General features: G+C 36.9%; 1 protein-coding gene and 1 pseudogene across 1 annotated transcript in view; one reads left to right on the forward strand and one right to left on the reverse strand.

The window, feature by feature from the left end:
* The window catches only part of IBTK (inhibitor of Bruton tyrosine kinase), an 87,730-nt gene extending 80,868 nt beyond the window's left edge, over positions 1 to 6,862 (forward strand). Inside the window, exons 24-28 of the mRNA XM_049772182.1 lie at positions 7 to 99; positions 1,706 to 1,849; positions 3,054 to 3,203; positions 5,465 to 5,597; positions 6,722 to 6,862. Coding sequence (XP_049628139.1) covers positions 7 to 99; positions 1,706 to 1,849; positions 3,054 to 3,203; positions 5,465 to 5,597; positions 6,722 to 6,853 — 652 coding nt within the window. The 3' untranslated portion in view covers positions 6,854 to 6,862. The remainder of the gene's footprint in view (positions 1 to 6; positions 100 to 1,705; positions 1,850 to 3,053; positions 3,204 to 5,464; positions 5,598 to 6,721) is intronic.
* Positions 6,863 to 22,938: 16,076 nt separating this feature from the next.
* On the reverse strand, positions 22,939 to 23,089 carry LOC126007999 (uncharacterized; annotated as a pseudogene).
* Positions 23,090 to 24,610: the final 1,521 nt, after the last annotated feature.

Here is a 24,610-nt window from a genome sequence, read left to right on the forward strand (position 1 = left end):
TTTCAGTCCTGTCAGCCCTCCTGTCACGGATCTGAAAACTATAATGCAAATTGAAGAAAATAGACAAAAATGTGCAACCACACCGAAGACAAATTTATGGTTCGTTAAAAAAAAATCATAGAAAGGAAATACTGGGGCCCAAGAGATAGTATAGCAGTCAGGGTGCTGCAGCCTTGCACTCTGCCAACCTTAGTTCCATTCCCTGGCATCCCACATAGTTGATCCCCTAAACACCAGTAGTAGTAATCCCTGAATGCAGAGCCAGGAGTAAGCCCTGGAAATACAGCTAGGTGTGACCCAAAACATTATAGGAATCAAGGCACTTGCCTTGCACTTTGCTAGCCTTGCTTTGTTTGATTCCTGGCAATATAGTACCTTGAGCATTGACCCAGGACTAATTCCTAAATACTGTCAGTATGTCCCCTCCTTTTTCCCCCAAACAAAGAAAAAATGCTCTCTTGTATTTCTGTCCTAGCAAAAAGATATACTGGATCTTTCTTGTTATTTTCTGCAATTAATACTATAGTTCATTACAAGTCCTTTTCCATATAATAAAATCTTTTTAAATATTTTACAAATGTATGCATAAATGTTAGATAATGAATTAGGTTGATTATCCAATACAGTATTCCATGACAGAAACTTGTCTCTTAAATGATCATTTATTTTTGTTTTTTACTGAGACAATTAATATACAAAGTTCTTCATAGTTGGGTTTAAGACATTGTGTTTCAGGATCAATCCCACCACCACTGTACCCCTCTATCCACCAGTGTTCCTAGAGTCCTGCTTCTGAGAAGCACATCCTGTGCCAATATCTCCTATCCCCCAACCTGCAAACATAACAGGCCCATTTTTAAGTTTTGGCTGTTAAAGTTTAGGTCTCCAGGTTTCAATGTCGTTGATTTTGGCTTGGATATTTAGTTCTATCCTTTCTTAACACCACCAGTGCACCTGAAACCTCTTGGCACCTGTCCCCCATCCTTTTATATTTGTGTTTCTCCTCCTCCACTCATTTTCTTTCCTTCTCCTAGCTACACTCTGGGGCCAAGGGTGAAGCAACTGTCACTTAAACCATTGCATTGCTTCTGGCTTACTTCATTTAACATGACATCTTCTATGTTGCATAATAACCATCCATGTTGCAGCAAGTAACATGATTGCATTATTCCTTACAACTATGTAGTATTCCATTGTATATATGTACCACATCTTTATGGTCTATTCATCTGTTGTTGGACATTTAGGTATTTTTCTAAGTCTTAGCTGTTGTACTGGATACTGAGTGCTGCAAAGAATAGCGATGTGCATATATCCTTTTGGATCAGTGTTTTTCTGTCCTGGGAATAGGTAACCAAAAGCAGGATTGCTGGGTCATATGGCAGATCGAATCTTAAGTTTACTGAGAATCCTCCATACTGTTTTCCATAGAGGTTAAATGATCAATGTGAGCTATTTCTAATGCATTAAGAGGAAGATTCCTGTAATTTAAGTAGTCATTGATAGTATAAACTAATTACTGTTGAAAATGAAGCCACTTTAGCTTATAATAGTAAAGTCAGATTAAAAACAAAGCTGTATAATTACTGTTACTTTAAGTAAACAGAACTTAATGCTAGTATGTTTAATTTCTAGCAAAATGATTTCTTATTAAAGTTTCTCAGAAGTAGTGAAACTAATTGGTTTAATTTAACTTGATTTATAGCAAGATAAATTCTCCTGGAGTTAAACTTTCTCAGAAGCAACGAAAAATTATTGCAATGACTACTAAAGAAAGTTATTCAGGAATAAATGGCGTGGAAACAGCTTTAAGTGCTTCATCAAAACTTCACAAGCCAATGAAGGCATGGTATGCTCTAATTTTTATTAAAACAAGCTTATATTAGCACATAAACCTATAAGGTAGTTACTGATTTTTTTCTCTAGATTTTTTCTTTCTTTTTCAAATATTTAATTTTTGCTTTGCAATATATATATGACTTTGAAATTCTAATTAGAATCTTTGATGAAGAAAATTAAAAATGCATTCTAGGGGGAGAGGAAAATGCATTCTAATTTTATATTTTAAAAGGAAACCATCTATTTTAGAATAGTTTGATCATAGGAAATATTACTTTATTTTAAATGTTTTTATTGAGATCAATATGAGTTACAAGTCTTTCACAGTTATATTTAAGGTACATAGTGCCAGTTGCATTAGGACAATTCCTACCACCAATGTTGACCTCCCTCTGCCTCTATTCCTAGCATGCCTCTCCTGTCTCCATCCTTAGCCCCCTGGACTACTAGTATATCTTGTTGTAGTTTTGTGTATATCTTGTGTATATCTTGTTTAGTTTGGGTCTCTTGATTCTATTGTTGGTGATTTGGGTTGGGTGTTTAGGGCTGATCGGTTCTTATTTTCTCTCAATGTTCATGAGACTGCTTGCTCCTCATACCATCCACCTTTTTTTTTTCTCAATTTATGAGGCAGAACAAGCTGATTCATGTTCTATGGTTCTGTTTGGAGGTTAAAAAAAAAAAAGCAGGAGGAGCCCCTGTGTAGAAACTGAATTTAAATTTAAAAGAAGAAAGAAAAAGAAAACACCATTCAGCTCTCTGCTCTCTAAATTTAGACTGGGGGATAGAGCCTTTTCTCTTCCAACTAATGACACCTGCTGTGGTGGCTTGGTGGTGGCTTCCTCTGTAGTAAGAGATGGGGTGGAGTTTCAGGGACACTATGAACAGTCGGTAAGATAGCTCTGGAGCAACCTGAAGTAGTGAAACACCATTTCTGGCAGAACTGTCATTGATAGCACCCTTTTCTGGGGAAAGGGAAAAGAGTAGGAAGTTGTTGGAAGTTGTAACCACGTGCTCTGGTAGTGATGTATGGGTGCCTCTCCTTTTCATTAGTTATAAATATGAAAGCAAGAATGCAGCACTTAACTGGAAAATGTAATAATGGTAAAGAATATTGATTAATTCTTAGTATTTAGTCTCTTCATTGAAGTCCTGTAGTTATTAGTAGTGATTTTAAAAAAATGTTTGATCATAACTTTTATTGTCTTTTATAGGACAACTTCCATGCATTCAGTTTCATCCAAGTCATTCTGGGATTTATTAGTAGAAGAAAAACAAAGTATTAGTGACCATAATTCAGGAGATCATATCAAAAAAGTGTGTTTTAAAGGAATTGAAAATTCCCAGCCTCCCAAAATTACAAGGTAATAACCAAGATTGTTTTCTGTGTTTAAATGCTCTATTACATCTTGTTCTGAAATACTCTTTAAATTCTTTTAAAGCATGTTTTATGCATTCTTTTATATTCAGTGTTGACATACATAAAATTGATGATATAGCCAACTTAATTTTTTTGTTTTGTTTTGATTTTTTTTACCACACCCAATGACACTCTGGGGTTACTCCTGAGGCTGAATTCTGAAATTACTCATGGCAGCCTCTGGGGAACATCTGGAATGTTAGGAATCGAATCTATATTGGCCACATGCAAGGCAAACAACCTAGCCACTGTTCTCATCCCCTGGCCCCAGCCAACTAAATTAATTTTTATAGTGAATAAAATTATCATCTTCAGTAACTTTTGTACCTTTGTGTTTTTCTTTTTTCTTATCGTTTTTCCTATATAGTTATTAATTTTCTTTTAACAGTATCCTTATGTTTTTTATAAATAAATCCTTTAGTTGAATCACTGTGAGATAGTTACAAAATTGTTCATGATTGTCTATCATACAGTTATACCCTTCAACAGTGCACATTTCCCAACATCACGATTTCCCTCCTGCCCTCTTCTGTGCTTACTTCTTTCTGTGGCAGATATTTTTCTGCTCTCTCTCTTTCTCTCTCTCTCTCTTCTCTTCTCTTCCCTTCTCTTTTCTTATCTTCTCCTTTATCTTTTAGACAGTATTGTTACTGGAGAAGTATCATGCATATCATTTTATCTCCTCTCAGCATCCTTTTCTTTTTTTTTTTGTTTTTCATATTTGAGGGTGGATTTGGGGGAGGGTTTGGGGGGCACACCCTGTAACACTTAGGAATTACTCCTGGCTATACACTCAGAAATCGCTCCTGGCTTGGGGGACCATATGGGATGCCGGGAATGGAACTGAGATACGTCTGGGTCAGCGGCATGCAAGGCAAACATTCTACCACTGTGCTATCGCTCCAGCACCTCCTTTTTTCTTAAAACTAATAATTGTAAGGATTAAGCAGCTAGTACAAGGGTTAACTACTCCCATGTTTTATGTGCTGCCAACCCTATCTCAGTGTTTGTCACTGCCTGGTCCCTCAAGTATCACTAAGTACAGCTCTGTAGACCAAAAGCTCTGGGGTGGTTCATGTAATCCTTGGTACAGCAGTGCCTGAGTAGCATAGCACTCTGACCTTAACATTAAACCTCCACCTGGTTAATCAAGAACCAGTGGACCTTCAGGCCTCTTTAGAATCACTAGTTGAGGCCAGTTTGTTGGTGCAAGGGGTAAGGTGTCTGCCTTGCCCGTGCTAGCCTAGGACTGACTATGGTTTAATCCCCTAGCGTCCCATATGATTTCCAAGCCAGGAGCGATTTTTGAGCACATAGCCCTAAGTAACCCCTGAAGGCCACCGGGTTTGGCCCAAAAACCAAAAATAAAAAAGAACCACAAGTTGTGTATGGTGTTTTAACACAGACTTTTTTTTTATAATTGTACTTTTATTGTTGCAACGATAAAGAGTGTATATACATATTTGTCTCCAGAGTCAGGTTTGTAATTCTGCCCCAGTGTTTCATTAAATAACTAGTTCTATTTATTTATTTTTTATTTTATTTTTGTTTTTCTTGGGCCACACCTGGTGATGTCCAGGGCTTACTCCTGGCTATGCACTCAGAAATTGCTCCTGTCTTGGAGGATCATTTGGCAGGCCAGGAGATTGAACTGCAGTCCGTTCTAGGCAAGCACATACCGCTTGTGCCACTGCTCCGGCCCCTAAATAACTAGTTTTAGAATGTTACTAGGCTCTTAAATTCCCAATGTCGGCCCTTTTTTTTGCAGAAATTCTTCTCATGGTATTTCAGGAGTAGAAGTCATATTTGGCCCTTCTAGATACTAAGGTTTACTGGGAACTCTAAGGCTGGATGGCTGTTTAACTCTGAAAGACAATAATATGAGATTAGAAATAGATAATATAGAATAGAATGTTTTGTCAGAAAATCTTACCTATAGTTTGTTATGGGTTTTTTGTTTAGTTATATTGCTGTTTGCTATATACCACTTTTTGTTGTTTTATGAAATTTTCTCTATAGCATTGATTCAAATAATATATTGGCCCTTCTTTTCTATATCTTACCCCTTCATTCTGTAAGTGAGATATAAAAGTTTCTAAGTCGATTTAGAGATTATTGGGAAAAAATTTTGACTTTAAAAGACTATTTTAAAGATTTTTGTTTTTAGTATTTTGAGTAGATGACGGAATGCTATTAATATTACAGTCCCTGGCTCTCTTCTTCACTGACTTCTCCAGCCATGGAAGCCCCCGTTACTTTTGCATCTATTGTAGAAGAAGAACTACAACAGGAAGCAGCTCTTATCAGGAGTCGAGAAAAACCCTTGGCTTTGATTCAGGCAAGTGTTATGTCTATGAAGTTTTGATTTAGGAAAGAATAGAATGCATAACATCTTAGATCTTAAGAAAATTATTTTTATAGGAACATATTAACTATACGTAACTGCAAAAGTTAAAATATTCACCGATAGAAGATATCCAGGTTAGTTAGAATATTATGTTACAGAAAATATTTTCAGACTCCTATTTTAAAAGTAACACATAGAGAGGTGGGAGAAATATACAGGAGATTAGGTGCTTGTGTTGCAAGCATCTAACCTGGTTTCATCTCTCAGCACTACAGGAATGAACTCTTGAGTGCAAAGTAAGGCATAATCTTTGAGCACTACCTGTTATGGACCAAAAAAAAAATTTTTTTTTTTAAATGATAGAGGTTGGAGTGATAGATAGCACAGCGGATAGGGCATTTGCCTTGCACATGGCCGACAGGAGTTTGATCCCCATCATCCCACATAGTCCCTCGACCAAGGCAGGAGTAACTCCTGAGTGCTGCTGGGTATGGCCCCCAAACCAAAAAATAATAGTAATAATTAAAAAAAATGAAAGATGTGAGACTCAAAAGTAAAATAAGTGACCAGAAGAGAACTTTGCAATAATCTAGCACTACACTTGAGTTGGACCATGTAGCATCAGACCCCATCTTTGAGGAAAATCATTTATTTCGGAGGATTAAAATTTTACAGATTTAATGAGATCAAAGAGATAACTCAAAGGTTAGTTATATACTTTACCTGTTAAATGTCCTGAGTTTGATCTCTCATAGCACATGACTCCTCTGGCACCAAACTGAAAACAATCACCAAAACACAAAACAAAAATTCCAGACTTAGGGAATAGAGAAATAGGATAGCAAGTAGGGTACTTAATTACATGTAGTCAATACTAGTTCAGTCCTTGGCCGTATGGTTCCTGAACATTGCTGGGTGTAGCCCAAAACACACAAAAAATTTCTGGACCTCTATACATGAGTATTTTGTACAATAACAGAAGTATCTTATGAAATTAAGCTCCCATTTTGACAAGGCAAATAACAGGTTATCCAATTTAATACAGCTAGAGTATAGAATGTAGTGGAAAGCTAATCTAATCTTAAAGATTAAAATCTTTTTACCTTTCCTTTCAGATTGAAGAGCATGCAATACAAGATTTATTGGTTTTCTATGAAGCAAACGGTAACCCTGATGAATTTGTTATTGTTGAAAGGGCATCACAGGGACCACTGGCAGTACCTATGTGGAATAAGCATGGATGCTAATTCACCTTACAGCTTGTTTTCTTTTTTTATAAATTGTGATGTTGAAAGAAAGGAATTCTTACAAATTTGATAAGAAATAAGATGAAATAAGCATTGTCGTTTCTTCACTCAGTTTAAGTGTAATGTTTGTAGGATTAAAAATTCCTCCTACTTTTGATTTTAATTACATTTTACATAAAGGTACGAAGAAACTTGTTACATTAAATTAAATTTAAATAGGAGTTTTTGTTCTCAATAGTCTTCTTAGAAGGAAAATCTTAATGAGGTACAAAAAAGTTTAAATGATTAATTGAAAATAATTTTATTAATTTTTGCCAAATATCTGTCACAACTTTATTAATGATATTCATAAACTTAAACATCAGCCATTATTTCTAATCGAGTAGCTAAAATTTTGTTTTTACTGTATTACTGTTTTAGTGTCTTTTTCAACAGGCTATGAATGTTCTATATCTGCTTAAAACTTGAATTGCTTATTTGAGTTGGGCTAGCACATTTTCTATTTTGCAATAATCTTTGAAGTCCAGTGGAAAAGAAATATGAACATGCTCTTTTAACAACTTTAAGGTTACATTCTGTAAGCATTGTAGTCATATTGGGTTGTTTTTGGTGGGAATAGGATCTCGAGTTTGAATAGATCAATTTGTCAGTGTGAAAATTTCAAAAAATGCTTTGTTAAACATAGTAATTCAATATTTTCAGAAGGAATGATTTTTTTTTATTACCTTTAAAATTCTGGGTTTTTTTTTCACAGTATGTTTGATTTGGTTTAGAGTGCTTAAAATGAAAACAAATGTTTATTCTTTACCATAGTACCTAGATGATGGAGAGAAGTAAATGTTCTAGTTCATGGGCATAAATCTAGGGGAGAATACAGGCAATTTAATGCTATAATTAAGTTTGTGGAAATGTGGTTGAAAAATATTTGTGGTTTTGCTCTACCTAAAAGCATCAGACTTATAAGCAAATGTGCAATAAAATATAATTGTAATCAGTTTTATTACTTATGCTTGTCTATATTTTGTACTATATTGATATCTTGTGTTGGTTGAATTATTGGTTATTCCTCATGGTATAAAACATTATAGCCAGCACTTAGATTGATAGTTTATTCATTTTTTGGACACTTTTTTTTGGTTTTTGGATCACACCCAGCAGCGCTCAGGGGTTACTCCTGGCTCTATGCTCAGAAATGACTCCTGGCAGGTTCGGGGGGCCATATGGGATGGTAGGATTCGAACCACCGTCCTTCTACATGAAAGGCAAACGCCTTATCTCAATGATATCTCTCCAGCCCCTTTTGGACACATTTAAAGAGAAATAACTTCCTAAATAAGTTTGTGAAAAGTTTTATATTTTTAATTAAATTGAGAAGAAATAAATTATATAATTTTTGTTGAGGTCACAATAAAGAGATTTACAAAGTAATTAACTATCTGTATATTAATAAACATTGGTTTCTTTATTACTTAAATATGCCAGAATGATGGTGTCTTCTGGGAACCTGGTCAGTATCAAAGAATATTTGTAAGAGTATATTTGCATAAAATATATTAGTTGACTAAGATTGTAAAACTCTAATAAATAAAAACTGCAATAACTCTTGAACTCAAAAGTTAACTCTCTAATTTACAAAATACAAATTAGTATACAAAAACATTGCATTTTGATATACAATAAATATACACAAAGAAATCAGTTTTATTTATTTAACTATAAAATACAGTAAAATGCAAAATAAAACACAAGAATGAATTTAAATAAAGAGAAAGGCCTGTACAATGAAAGCTATGACATTGAGGAAATGAGAAAGATAAAATGGAAATATTTTATGATAATAAACTGAAGAATTAATATTGTTAAAATGACCTTAACACTTAAAACTGTCATTGGTAATCTCTATGAAAAAATCAGTTTGACCTCTTAACATTCTGATGTTTATTAAAACGATTAATATAATTTCTAGTTAAGTCTATATTTACAGTCTGTATTACATTCTGTCATTTCTACATAAATTTATGGCATTTTTATGAAACCATAACATAATTTCGATGGAATCACAAACAACATAAGTAATTGTGAAAAAGAACATAGCAGAGAGTTTAATCACCATGTTTAAAAAACTTACATCTAGAAGTTTCAGTCATAGAATATGTACTACCCTCCAACAGTGCGATATTCCAACCACCAATGTCTCCCCCAGATCCCTCACCCACCCCAGCAACTACCTGTCTCAGGCATTCTGATTCTCTCCCTCATATTTATTGTTATGATAGTTGTTATATTGTTTAGTGCTCTAGCTACACTCACCCCTCTTTGTGGCAAGCTTCATATCATGAACTATTCCACCCGGCATTCAACTCTATTGTCTCTAGATATTATTGCTATCATGTCTTTTATGTTTCTTCTATCCCCAGATGAGTGAGACTGTTCTATGTCTATCCCTCTTCTGGTTTATTTCACTCATCATAATCAATAGTCTTCATGCCCTCATTTATAGGGAAATTTTATGATTTAGCTTTTCCTAACAGCTGCATAGTATTCCACTGTATAATTGTACCACAGTTTCTTTCTTTCCTTTTTTTTTTTTTTTTTTTTTGGTTTTTGGGCCACACCCAGTAATGCTCAGGGGTTACTCCTGGCTCTGCGCTCAGAAGTCGCTCCTGGCTTGGGGGACCATATGGGACCCCGTGGGATCGAACCGCGGTCCGTCCTAGGCTAGCGCTGGCAAGGCAGACACCTTACCTCTAGCGCCACTGCGCCATACCACAGTTTCTTAAGTCACTAGTCCATTGTTGGGCATCTGGGTTGTTTTCAGATTCTGGCTATGATAAATAGTGCTGCGATAAATATAGTGCTAAGGACATTTTTGTATTGTGTTTTTGTGTTCCTAGGTCTATATTCCAGGAGTGGTATTATATGAGAGTCAATTTCCAGCTTTTTAAGCAATATCCATATTTTTCCAGAAAGGTTGCACTTTACCGCTTTCCCACCAGCAGTGAATGAGAGTTCCTTTCTCCCCGTATCCCAACCAGAACTGGTTGTTCTTAACTGTGATGTGTACTAATCTCTGGCATGAGCTGATACCTTATTATTTTGAAAGGCATCTCCCTGATGATTAGTGAAGGGGAGCATTTTTCATGTGCTTTTTGGCCATCTGCATTCTTTGAGGAAATGCCTGTTCATTTCTTCTCCGATATTTTGATGGGGGTTAGATACTTTTTTCTTTTTGGGCCACACCCACTGATGCTCAGGGGTATTCGTGGTTATGTGCTCAGAAATCGCTCATGTCTTGGGGGACCATATGGGATGCTGGGGGAATCTAATCAAGGTCCATTTTAGGTTAGTGCGAGCAAGGCAAACACCCTACCACATGTGCCACCGCTCTGGCCCCAGATACTTTTTTCTTGTAAGTTATGTTAATACCTTATATGTCTTGAATATTAGCCCCATATCAGATGGATTTTAAGTGAATAATTTCTCCCATTAAGTGTGTGACCTTTGTGTCCTAGTCACGATTTCCTTTGAGGTGCTGAAGTTTCTCAATTTCATGTACTCCAATTTGTTTATCTCTGCTTCCAGTTGTTTGTATGGTGGTGTTTCCTCCCTGAAGATGCCTTTGGTCTCAATGTTAAAGTTATTTTCTGTATACCTTAAAGTTTTAGGTCTGATGTTAAGGTCTTTAATTCATTTTGATTTGACCTTTGGACATAGTGTTAAATATAGGTGTGAGTTCACTTTTTTTTTTTTTTTTTGCATGTGCCCTAATACCATTTGAAGAGGCTTTTCTTGCTCTGTTTTTCCCCTTTATCAAAGATTAATTGATTTTGTATGTTCGAATACTCAAGTCTGTTCCATTGAGCTGTCTTTATTCAGTCTTTATTCCAGTACAATGCTGTTTAATGATATAATTAACATTGGGATAAGTGATGCCTTTCATGTTTTTTCTAAGGGTTGCTTTTGCAATTTGTGGCTGTTTATTTTTTCAAATGAATTTCAAGAGTGGTTGATATATTTCTTAGAAGAATGTCTTGGTGTCCAAAGGGATTGCATTAAACCTGTAAAATACTTTGGGGAATATTGCCATTTTAATAATGTTAATTCTCCCTATCCATGAACAGGGTATATGCCTCATATTTCCTTATGTCTTTTTATTTCTTGAAGTAGTGTTTTGTGGTTTTCTTTGTAATGTCCTTCACTCTTTAGTTAACATGAAGGTATTTGAGTTTCCGAGATACTTTTGTGAATGGCATTTGTTTTTAATGTCTATTTCTTTATTGTTATTTTACATAATAAGGTCATTGATTCTTATGTTAGTTTTTCTAGCCTGCCACTTTGCTATAGAAATCTATTGTTTCTAGAAGCTTTTTAGTTGTCTTGAATATCATGTCATCTGCAAATAGTGAGAGCTTGACTTCTCCCTTTCCTATTTGGATGACGTTGATAAATAATCATGTTTTTTATTTTTCTTTTGTTATGGTTTATTTCATTGGTTTGTGTATGTTAAATCATTCTTGCATCTCTGAGATGAATCCTACTTGGCCATTGTGTATGACCTTCTTGAGACATTGGGTCTTATTTACTAGGATTTTATTGAGGATCTTTGCATCTGTGTTCATTAAGGATATTAATCTGTAGTCCTCTTTTTTTCTCACATCTCTTTATGCTTTTGTTCTCAGGGTGATGATAGCTTCCTAAAAACTATTTGGGAATATTTCCGTTTCTCAATTTCCTGGAAATGCCTGAAAAGGTCCTTTTTAAATGTTTGAAGGAATTCGCTGGTGAATCATGTGGGCCTGGCTTTTGTTTGGGGGAAGACTATTGATTACCTTTTGATTTCCTCAATAGTGATAGCTCTGTTTCAGATATGCCACATCATTTCTTTTTAACCTTGGGAAGTTATAGGAGTCTAAGAATTTATCATTTCTTCTAGGTTCTCATATTTTGTGGCATAGAGTTTCTCAAAGTAGTCTTTGAGTATCCTTTGAATTTCTTGGTGTCCATAGTAATCTCCCTTTTTTATTTCTAATTCAGTTTATTAAGTTTCTCTCCCTTTGTGAGTTTGACTAATGGTTTGTTGGTTTTGTTTATCTTTCTTAAAACCAATTTTTTTATTGGTCTTTCAGATGTTTATTGTATTTTAGCTCATTAATTTCTCCTTTCCTCGGGACTTCTGCCACCCATGGCCCACACCCTTCTGAGATTCTTGCTGCTTTTGTGTCTGTGGGAAGAGCCTGTTCCCTCACTGGAAAAGGGCCGCTGCCTCTCAGGTTAAATATGACCTTTGTGAGGGGCCGGAGAGATAGCATGGAGGTAGGGTGTTTGCCTGCATGCAGAAGGATGGTGGCTCGAATCCCAGCATCCCATATGGTCCCTCGAGCCTGCCAGGAGCAATTTCTGAGCGCTGCCAGTGTGACCCAAAACCATATATATATATGACCTTTGTTGGAAAAAGCACTGACCCTTCTTAATTAGGTTTTCTGCCAGCTTAGGCCCGAGCTGGTGTTCCTGCAGCTTTTGTGCAGGAGAAGCTTGTGTTCCTTCGGCCAAGAAGTCTCTTCACATCTCAAATTTAATATGTCCTTTAGAGAATAGGGTACTAATCCCTCTTTATCAGGGCTTCTGCCAGTCTTGGTTCGAATTGGGGTTCTTGCTGCTTTTGTGTTTCTGGGTAGGAGAGGCCTGTGATCCCTTAGATCAGGTTCAATATGTGCTTTTGGGTGAGGGGCTCTCACTCCCCCCCCCCCCATCTCAGAGCTTCTGCCATCCTTGAATCAAGCTGGGGTACCTGATGCTTTTGTGTCTCTGGGCATGAGAATTTTCTGTTCAGTAACAGAAGAGGGGCATTGCCTTTCAAGTTAAATATGTCCTTTGGGGTATGGGAAACACAACCCTCTGTTTCTCAGGGCTTCTGTCAGCCTTGACCTGAGCATGGTTTATGCTACTTTTGTGTCTCTGGGCAGGAGAAGCATGTGTTTCCTCAATGGAAAGGGGACTTCTCCTAGATATATTGAAAGGCTATATCAATATAGCCTTTGGGAAGGAGCCTTCATCCCTCTCTTTCTCGGCTTCTGCCAGCGTCGGCCAAAGCTGGGACTCCAGTTGCTTTCAGTGACTCGGCACTAATCCCACAGCGGATGAGAGGCATTGGCTCTCAGGTTATAAATGTCCTATGGTGAAGGCAGCACTCACCCTTGGGTTTTTCAGGACTACTGCTACCCGTGGTGTGAGCTGGTGTTCCTGCGGATTTTGTGTATCTGAGTAAGAGAATCCTATATTCCCCTTGCAGAGTGATGTCTCCTCTCAGGTTAAATGTGTCCTTTGGCATAGAGGGCACTCACCCCTCTCTTTCTCAGTACTTCTGCCATATTCTGTTAGAGCTTAGGTTCCTGCTGCTTTTGTGACTCTGGGCAGGAGATGCTAGTTTTCTCAGTGAAGGAGGTATATCTCCTTTCAGGTTAAGTATGTCCTTTGGTGGAGGGGTCATTCATTCTCTCTCTCTCTCAGGGCTTCTGCCATCACGGGCCTGGCCTGTGCTGGGTTTCCTAGTTCTTGTGTTTTTCTGGTCAGGAGAAAACCAGATTGTTCCCTCAGAGAAGAGGGGCATCATCTCTCAGGTTAAATATGTCCTTTAGGGAATCCCTCTGTTGTTCAGGGCTTCTGTCAGTCTTAGTCTGAGCTGAAGTTTTTGTTTCTCTGGACAGGAGAAGCTTGTGTTCCCTTGGCAAAGGATGGGCATTGTTTCTTAGGTTAAATGTGTCCTTTTTTGTAGGGGGCACTCTGTTTCTCAGGGCTTCTGTCAGCCTCAGCCTACACCAGGATTCCTGCTGCTTTTGTGTCTCTGTGCAGGAAAAGCCATTTTTTTTCCTTCAATAGAAAGGGGCATCACATTTTAGATGCCCTTGTGGGAGGAGCTACTCACCCCTCTTCTAGGGACTTCTGCCAGCCTACGTCTGAGCTGGGGTTCCTCCAGCTACATACTTTCTGAATTCAAGCTATAATCGAAAGCTATACTATTTCAAACTACCATTGGCATAAAAACAGTACTGTTACAAAAAATAAAGTCCAGAAATTATCTCACCCATTTTGGTCAGTTAAATTTATGGCAATGACGCCAAAAGTATAGATCAGAAAAAGTATCTTCAAAAAATGTGTTGGGAATATAGAACCAAAATGCATAGGAGATGAATTCAAATATATTAAAGCTTGGTGTTATTAGATACTTGAAGTAAATGTAGGTGATAAAAGTATTGAATCTATTGTAGTATTTTTTATGCCTGACAATATAGTAAACATACAAATAATGTCTTATCAAATTTAAAGCTCCACAGTAAAGGGTGCCATTTTCTTAAAAATTGAAGAAGTGAAATGAATACATAATAAATGAAGAAACACTTTTACTGAACGGGAGATTGTATTTGAAATCATAGGTCTGAACACTTAATCATAAAATACAGAAACTCAAGTTTTTTATAATCAAATTTAAAATTGGCAGAGAAACAGTATACATCTTTCTCAAGATATATGTGACAAGCACTATTAAAAGATGCCCATAAACACTAATCTTCAGGCCAGTATATCAAATCTAAAGTTCGATTGACACTCACTCCTGCTCATTGACTATTATAAAAAAGACGAGAAACGAGTATTAACAAGTATATGAAGACAAGAAACCCTCAGACATTGTTGGTGGGATGTAAATTTTTGCAATATATGGTGACTTAATAAATTAAAAATAGAAGCACTACGAAGTCAGTGATATCACTTCTGAATATCAAAAGGAAAGTTAGTTCACTGTCCATATGTATCTTTTTAAACTAGACTTTCCTTTTAAAAAGATGGTGAAGAGACAGCAAGTACTGAGGAGACTGAAGATGCCGAGAGCAGCTCATCCCTGAGAACACAAAATATGACATGTTTAAACCGCTGAGCCCAGCAATGGGGCACCAGACACCCGTAGAAGAAGCTAAGGCAGATTACCAGATCAAGTGTCAAGCTCTGAAGGACATTGCTGGGGAAGAAACATGACAACAGAATGGCCTTAAAGAACAAAGACTGCTAGAAGCAGCTATGGCAACTGGTGTTTCCAGAGTATTTGTTGCACTTTTAGTCCTGAAGCACAGTTAAGAATTCTGGAATGTAGCCAAAAAATCCATCAATGTGGCCAAGCTTGGAATGCAGACATTAGCAAACAGGGAGCAATTAGGATCTAGGCTGAAGTAAGAGGGCACTGAAGAAGTTATGCTAGTAGTAGTACTACTGGACAGTTAACAGTGGGTTCTGGAAGGAGCTGCAGTCTTCCTAGAAGACTGGTAGTGCTGCCCTTACTCCCAAGGTGGGATTCAGAAAACAGTAAGACTGAACTGTGGGCATTGCTCAGATCCATCTGCTCAAGGGACATAAGAATTAGTATCAATACAGTGACTAAGGCTAAGTGCAATAGGAGGGCCCCCTAGCAGAATGGCTGTGAGATGGCCATCCCAGGGCAGTGAGGCAGCAATGAGGCCATATTGATTCCCTATCTCACATTGCTCCAGGCAAGGAGCCTCAGCAAAACAAAAGCATACCACACACTGCACATGTCTAAATGGGAGAACAATGCTGGATGCCAAACACTCAGAATGAAGATAGTAGTTCCAAGGACTCAACTAACATTAGCCATTTATATAGCCTCTCGATAAGGACCTTAGAGAGGAAATGGAAAATGTTCAAAGAACTCAAACCATGGAATGAACCAAATGAACAGTATAAAAGAATCAAGAAGATATTAGAGTAGAAATGTGAAAACTTCAAACAGAAAAAAAATTAGCCCGAAAACTTGGTAAGCGAAATAAACCCACTGGAAAACCTCACCAGCAAGCTAACAGTTATTGAAGAGAGAATCAGTGAACTGGAAGATGAGCTACATAACACATTTATACCACAGAAGAAATTTGAAAAAACTTAAATGGCCAAAGATGGAAATATTTCTCAAAATAAATCAATGGCAGGAAAAGCTACAGGCTGCAGGTAGAGTTTGGACTAAGAAAACCCCACAATTTTCAACTGAACTACAGTGAGTTATCTCAAGGGTGAGGTTGGGAAGTTTAAAAAAAAAAAACTGTTAACCAACAGTAGTGGGTTGTTCGAGTTTGCCCAATTTTGAACTAAACTGATGTGAGGCAATAGCCTGGCGCTTACAATTCTTTTTGTTTGTTTTGTTTTGTTTTTGGGACACACCTGGTGTTGCTCAGGCTATGCACTCAAAAATCACTCCTGGCTTGGGGGACTATATGGGATTCGGAGGGGGAGATCAAACCACAGTTCTTCTTGGGTCATCTGCATGCAAGGCAAACACCCTACCGCTGTGCCATCACTTCAGCCCCTGAAGGACAATTCTTTAAGCAAAAAAAAAAAAAAACTCCCTGTAAACATACTAATATCAAATGGCACAGACTTTAGGCTTAAAAGGTTCTAAGAGAACGGAATTTCTTAAGGGATTTGTACATTAGGACGACATTACAAGCATATATGCATCCAGTGATGGGCAGCAAAATATTTTTTTTTAATTAATAGATTTGAGGAAAGACATAGTAGTAAGACAATGACATTGGGAGACTTCAACTGCTTTACCACTTGATAGATCAATGAGGTTAAAACTAAACAAGGATATACTTGTCTTAAGGAAGAAATGAAAGTGGCTTTATAGGTATAAATATAGGTGTTTTAATATATATTGATTACCATTTCAATTTCCTCATCCATGATAGGTCTTTTCAGTATTCTAGATCATCTTGGTTCAGCAATGGCAGGTCAGGAGTCCACAAATTCATCCATCTCTTCCAAGTTCTCTGGTTTTTTGGGGTAATCAAAAAAATTCCCAGAACAAAAGTCCACCCTAAAATAGATTCATTAGTGAATTCTTTCAGACATTAAAAGAGGACACTCCTAAATAGTTTCTGTGAAGTATCATGATCCTGATAACAAAAGACAGAGACTACAAAACAAAAGAATGGTATCCAGGATGAACATAGCTGCAAAAGATACTCAACAAAATACTAGAAAATAGTCTCAGTCAATCCAACAAGAAAGTTATACAGTACAATTGACCAACTGACCAAGTACAATTACTCCCAGAGATGCAAGGATGGTTTAATATTAATTTAATATACTCACATCAATAAAAGAAAAACAACCATATGAAAAGCAATTCTTAGGATAAAGAAAATAGGATGAATTAGTTTCCCCAACATTAAACTGCACTATAAAGAAGTCATTAAAACAGCATTGATCTTGGTTTATTGATACTGAGTTTTTCAAGGAATGAACTCTTGCTTTATTAATCTTTCTAATTGTTTTTTGGATTTCCTATTCATTATTTCTGCTTTCAGCTTTGTCATTTCCTTCTATCTTCCTATTTTTTTGTTGTTGTTGTTATTAACTTTCCAATTTTGTAACTTGTGACATAAAGTTATTTATGTAGGCCCCTTCCTTCCTGGTGGATGATTGCAAAGCTATAAATTTTCCTCTGAGTACAACTTTTGCTGTGTCCCATCAATTCTGATTATTTGTGTCTTCATTCTCATTTATTTTCAGAAATCTTTTGGTTTCCTTTTGATTTAATCTCTGACCACTTGTTATCGTAAATTGTTACCATTTAGTAAGTTGTTTAATTTCTAGGTATTAAAATTTAGCTTCTGTCTGCTTTTTATTCACTTCTAAATTTAGTGCTCTTGCACACTATTTTTTTTTCTTCTTTTTTTTTTTTGGGGGGGGGGGGTCCACACCTGGCAGCGCTCAGGGTTTACTCCTGGCTTCATGCTCAGAAATCGCTCCTCGCAGACTTGGGGGATCATATGGGATGCCAGGATCCAAACCACCAACCTTCTGAATGTAAAGCAAACACTTTACCTCCATGCTATCTCTCTGGCCCCGCAATTGTTTAATTCTATAAAAGGAGGCCACCTTTCTTAGGAATTCTATTTTATACTGTCTGAATGCTTTTTAGATTTAATTTTATCTAAATTAAAAACTAAAAATGAAAACAAAACAGAAAGATATGAAAAATGTCTTGCTTAAATTTTCTTACTTTATAAGTGCCTTGCTTTTTAATTTAGTCTTAAATTTATATTGGCAATTTTTGTCTACCAATAAATGAGGATGAAAACTAATCACTGAGTTCTTGGGTATTTTACCCATGAAAATATGAGCACTCTTTGAATGCCACTCAAAAAAATCCACACAAGATTGAGGTATGTGGGTGACTGCCTTTAGCTTGGAGACATTTCATAGTGTTCTAGAGTAAATGCTAGCATAGAGTATAAATGGTGACACAGAGATGAAGTAATTAGGCTCTTAAAAAAAATAGGGCTTTTCTTTGAACATAAAAATACTTTAAAATTAAATTTAAATTTTTTAAATTTAAATTAATTAAAATTTAAATTAAATTTAAATTTTAAAATACTTTAAAATTATCTCAGTGTGAAGAGTGGTCCTATCAAAAAAGAAATCCTACAGATTCAAGGGGAGTTTGGGCACCTGCCACAACCAGGCCAATCAACAAAGGGATGCTAGACCTGTGCAGATCTAAGGAAAGTACAGGCACCAGCTGTACCACCCATGAGAGAAACCCCAACAGAAACCTGCAGCCTGCACATTCATACTTGTCAGAGGCCAGGCCCTTGACCAAAGCAGGCCAACTTTACACAACCACAGGATAAATTCTAACTCAATAAACTCCACGGAGACTTCCCTAGCAGAGGGGAAGACCCACAGTGACATAGGAAAGAAGCACCTTAAGACTACCTTAAGATGGTAAAGCAGCACAAAAACCCATCACTCCTTGTGGGTAAAGACTATAATCCTGTCAACACAATCAGTACTAATTCCATATTTAAACTCTTCTGAAAAGGAGTTTAGAGTATATATGAGGGCTTGAATAAATAGCTCAGAAAAGTAGAGTACTTCCCTTTTTTACACAAGGGACACAGGTTTGATTCCCAGCACCCATGCTCCCAGCACTACCAGTTGTAGCCCTAAAACCAAACTGCCAGAGGCATACTCCCATAGCCTCTCAGGGGCAGTGGGATTATGAGGATATGAGAATAGAAATAAGAAAAATAGACATTACAAAAAAGGTAATTGACCAGCAAAATGAGCCAAAAGCAGGCAAGAGGAAGAAAATAATAAAACTTAGAGCAGAAATTAATGAACTGGAAACCCAAAATCAATCCAAGAGATTAATGAAAGAAAGTGGGTTCTCTAAAAATATAAATAATATTGATAGGGCTTGTAAGCGGCCAACATAGGATGGACCCTGGTTTGAATCTTAGCATCCTATATGGTCCCCTGAGCCTACCAGGAGCAATTTCTGAGTGCAGAGACAGGAGTAACCCCTGAATGCCTCCAGGTGTGACCCCCAAAATAATTTTATTGATAACCAATTAGCAAGGCTCAAAATGAGAGATAAAACCCTAATAAAACAGGGCTATCCTAGATATCACAGAAATTCAAAGGATAACCAGATATTACTTTGAAAATCTTTATGCAACAAAACCAGAAATTGAGAATAAATGGATAAATTTTTGGACTGCTATTACCTCCCAAGTTTGAACCAAAATGATGTGGAATACCTGAACAGGCCTATAACTATTGAGGAAAATGAAATGGGCATCAAAATTGTCTTCCCAAACAAAAGCCAGGCCCATAAAGATTCAATACTTAAGCCTTTCAGACTTTTAGAGGACTGTCTGTCAATCCTTTTGAAACTCTTCTAGGAAATTAAAGAAACAAAAATACTTCCAAACAATTTCTATGAAGCTAACATTACTCTGATGCCAAAAGTAGAGAGAGACATTTGAGAAACAGTTGAGAACTACAGGCCATTCTTGATAAATACAGATATAAAGATCTTCAACAAAACACTAGCAAATATAATCCAACAATTCATCTAAAAGACCATACACCATGACCAAATAGAGTTCATCCCAGGGATGCAAATATAGTTTAACATCTACAAGTCCTTCAACATCATACACCATATTAATAAAAAAAAATAAAAATTATATGACTGCAGTTTGATAAGATAAAAACAAGATAAATTTATGATAAAAAACTGAACAAGATGGGAATTAAAGGAACTATCCTCAATATAGTAATTTACCACAAGGCCATGTCATGAATTTACAAAATATTTCCAGTAATCCATGTAGGGATATAATTAACGTCCACAAAGAGGCCTGCTGGCTAAGGTATTTCTTGGGGAATTATCAGCTCTCTGCTCCAGGAAAATCTATAGATACATCTGGTGGACTTGCTAAATTCCCCTAAAATGGAGGTGCCTTATGCCATGGTGTGGCAAAAAGGCACATGAAAAAGTGCTCCACAACTTTATTCATCAGGGAATGCAAATCAAAACCACAATGTAATGTCACCTCACAGGACAGAGACTGGCACAAATCATGTAGAATGAGAGCAATGAATGCTGACACAGATGCAATAAGAGCAATGAGTAGTGACACAGATGCAATGAGAAAAAGATTCTCATTCACTGAAGGTGGAAATGTAGACAGGTCTAGCATTTTTGCAAAACATGGGCATTCTCTGAAAAATTATAAATTAAGCTTTCACATTACCCAACATATCACTCCTGAGAATACTCCAGGTGCCCACTAACAATGCAGAAAGGGCAACTATATCCCCAAATTCATTTCAGCACCAGACTCAACTCATAATAGCCAGACTCTGGAAACAACAACCTAAAAGTCTGAGAATAGATGAGTGAAGAAACAATAGAATATCTCTACAGTGGAACACTTTATAGCTTTTTGCAAAAACGAAGTCATGAAATTTGCTTATACATGGATGGATATAGAGAGTATTATGCTAAGTGAAATGAGTCAGAAGGCTAAGGTAGATGTAGAATTATCATATTAATTTGTGGGTTATAAAAATTGTAGTATGATAATAATACCCAAAGACAATAGAGACGAGAGCCAGAAGGATGTCCATGATAGTTCACTTGCCAGAAATAATGGGGGAGTGCTTAAGGAAAACAAGATAATATGACAATAATAGTTGAAGATGATCACTCTGGACAAAAATTGGGTGCTAAAATTATGTAAATTGATATATGTAATACCCCTTCAGTAGTCACATTAGAAATCCTGGCATTGAGAAGGAAAAACAAAAAGAGATATAGAAAAGGGTGTCTGCCATAATGGCATACATTAGTGAGAAAAGGGTGTTTATGGAAGCAAATTGGGGACACTGGTTTCCTAAAAATATACACTGGTGAAGGAATGGGTGTTAGTCATTATAAGACTGAAAATCAATCATGATCAACTTTATAACTATATCTCACATTAATTAAATTAAAATGTATTAAAATAAGATGAGGCAGTTATTGACAAGAAAGTGAAACATCAATCTTTATCTCACTATTGAGATTCATAAATAAATTAAAATGGAAATGCCATATACTGGTAATTCAGTTCACTTTAAAAATTTTTTGTTTGTTTGTTTTTGTTTTGTTTTTGGGCCACATCCGGTGGTGCACAGGGGTTACTCCTGGCTATCTGCTCAGAAATAGCTCCTGGCAGGCACAGGGGACCAAATGGGATGCCTGCATTCGAAACAACCACCTTAGGTCCTGGATCGGCTGCTTGCAAGGCAAACACCTCTGTGCTATCTCTTCGGCCCCCACTCTAAACTTTTTACCCAAAGAATAAGAAAAGGCTGGTTTAAAGAGATATAAACATACCCCTTTATTCATATAGCTTTATTTTTGATAGCCAAAGCATAAAAGCAACTTTTGAGTCCACTAATATATAACTGGGTAGAAAAGAGATGCTACATATAAATGACAGAACTTTGTTTTGGCAATATGGGTAGACATTAAAGATTCTATGCTAAGTAAAATAAATAGGTTTGAGAAAGGTAAATTTTGTATTATTTTACCCACATGTAGAATGCAATTCTTTAAACCTAAACGTGGTATTAGTTTAAGGATATGGTAGAGTATCCAGATAATAAAAAATGTAATAAATCAATGTAGTACAAAAAAGTCAAAGATGCTTCTTTCTGTATCTACATGGACAAAGTGGGTTCTAAAGTGGAAATGAAAGTGCAACTCGCATATGTATCTCATCCATACTACTATTACTCCAAAAGGATTATAGACACTTATGTGAGAAATAAATCGAGTCTTGCTTCATGGATGGAACTAAGGGAATAAGGTGTTTACAACCAGGAAGACGGCTACAGATACAGAAAGATCTCTCTCATATGTGGGATATAAGAAAAACAGAGTAGAGTCACTGTTCGCACCAGACCAAATCAATAGACTCACTCCTTTCTTGAAAAACATGTAAATCAAGCCATAAAAAAATGGGTATACCAGCCATGCAGCAGAAATCTGTTCATTTTGGGAGGAGAGGGTGGGCCAGGCCCTTATCCTGCCATAGCTAGAGCTACTGCATACACCAGAATCACTGTTTTGCCTATGGCCCTGCTTCACCACTCCTTTATGATTCTATTAGAGAACACCAATCTGACCAAATTTTAAGTATTGTCAGTATTTGGACTGATACCACCATTGTTTTTTTGTAGTGAGTGTAGGCCTTCTCCCTGGCATTCTCTTTTAACTCGAGGCCTGAGAGCTGACAACACACTCCACAAAAGCTTCACTGTCATTAATAGTCCTTTGAATTCCTGGCTAACTTCATTTTTTGATGCTATTAACCCTATGTAAACACACCAATTTAATGGAATGGACAGCTTTAAGAGCTTACTAAAAATCTGCCATTGAATTAATGACTTCATGGACATACAGTAATTTTCACAAATTTGCTTGCCACTGTACGTTTTTCCTTATTTAAAAAAAATTTTTTTTTTGTTATTTTGGAGGGCTACACCCGGTGATGTTCAGGGGTCACTCCTGGATCTGTGCTCAGAAATCGCACCTGGTTGAATGCAGGGGATCCTAGGTTTGTCCTGGGTTAGCTGTGTGAAAGGCAAATGCCCTATTGCTGTGCCAGGGCTCCGGTCCCATCCAATTTTTTTCTTTCCTTGATTCCTTTTACTTTTTTCTTTCTATTTTTTTTTTTTTATGTCGCCCCATTCACAATACAGACCAGGCAAAGAGCCTGGTGTGAGGTGTATATGGGGTGCATTTACTGTACCCCCTCTTTCTATACCAGGGGTGGCGAACAAGTTCGACACAGAGCCAAAATTTTAAACTATGAGAGTCAAAGAGCCACAGCACGCAGTGACCTGCCAAAACAGACACTCATACAAAAGCTTCTAATTTTAACAACAACAATAATATATTAAACACATTGCATTTTGCCATTTTAAGTGACGGTAAAAATCCTGCAGTAATGGTGAGGGTGCGCTGCATCTTCCATACTCAGAACTAACGGCAAGATGTGACCCAATTTGTGACAAACGGGTCCTCCGCTCTCTGGCCCGTGCAGTTGTTTCCGAGGGATGGGAGACGGGATGCCGCAGCCTGGGGGCTGGAGGGACTATGCGCTCGGAGATTTCTCCTCAGAGGTCCCTCCTCAGAAGCAGCAGAACAAAATCCAAACTAGACAAAGAGCCACAGTATACAAAATCACGATAAGAGGCAAAGAGCCTCATTCATTTTGGCAGGGAGCTGCGTGTTCGCCACCCCTGATCTATACAGTCAGTGTAAAGAACACAGTCTGTGGTAAGCATTGGGAGGCCTTATCTTTTCTTTTTTTTCTTTTGATTGTTTATCTATCTATCTATCTATCTATCTATCTATCTATCTATGTTGCACTTATATATATATAAAACCTTCACCAGTGCAACATTCCCATCACCAATATCCCAAGTGTCCTTCCTCCCCACCCCACACAGGCCTGTACTCTAGACAGACTTTCTACTTCCCTCATTCAATCACATTTTGTTATGACAGTACTCAGTGTAATTATTTCTGTGACTGCACCAAAAAATCTTTGTGGTGAGCTTCATGTCAGGAGCTGGACCTTCTAGTCCTCCTCTATTTTGTCTCTGAGAATCATTACATAAATGTTTTTCATTTATCTCAAAACCCATAGATGAGTGAGCCCATTCTGTGTTTATCTCTCTCCCTCTGACTTATTTCACTCAGCATAATAGATTCCATATACATCCATATATAGGAAAATTTCATGACTTCATCTCTTCTGACAGCTGCATAATATTCCATTGTATATATGTACCATAATTTCTTTAGCCATTCATCTATTGAGGGGCATCTAGGCTGTTTCCAGAGTCTGGCTATTGTAAACAAAGCTGCGATGAATATAGGTGTGAAGAAGGGATTTTTGTATTGTATTTTTGTGTTCCTAGGATATATCCCTAGGAGTGGTACAGCTGGATCATATAGGAGCTCAACTTCCAGCTTTTGGAGAAATCTCCATATTGCTTTCCACAAAGGTTGGACTAGACGGCATTCCCACCAGCAGTGAATAAGATTTTCTTTCTACATTCCTGCCAGCACTACTTGTTCTCATTCTTTGTGATGTGTGCCAATCTCTGTGGCATGAGATGTTACCTCATAGTTGTTTTGATTTGCATCTTTCTGATGATTAGTAATGTGGAACATTTTTTCATGTGCCTTTTAGCCATTTGTATTTCTTTTTTTTTGTTATTTTTTTTTACTGTTTTTTTTTGCTTTTACTTTTTTTTTTAATATAATTTTTATTTTGATCATAGTGTCTTACATATTGTTGACAATAACATTTTAGGTACATATTTACATAAAATCAG

The sequence above is a fragment of the Suncus etruscus genome, chromosome 4 (genome assembly GCF_024139225.1).
Source record: "Suncus etruscus isolate mSunEtr1 chromosome 4, mSunEtr1.pri.cur, whole genome shotgun sequence".
NCBI classification, from domain to species: domain Eukaryota; kingdom Metazoa; phylum Chordata; class Mammalia; order Eulipotyphla; family Soricidae; genus Suncus; species Suncus etruscus.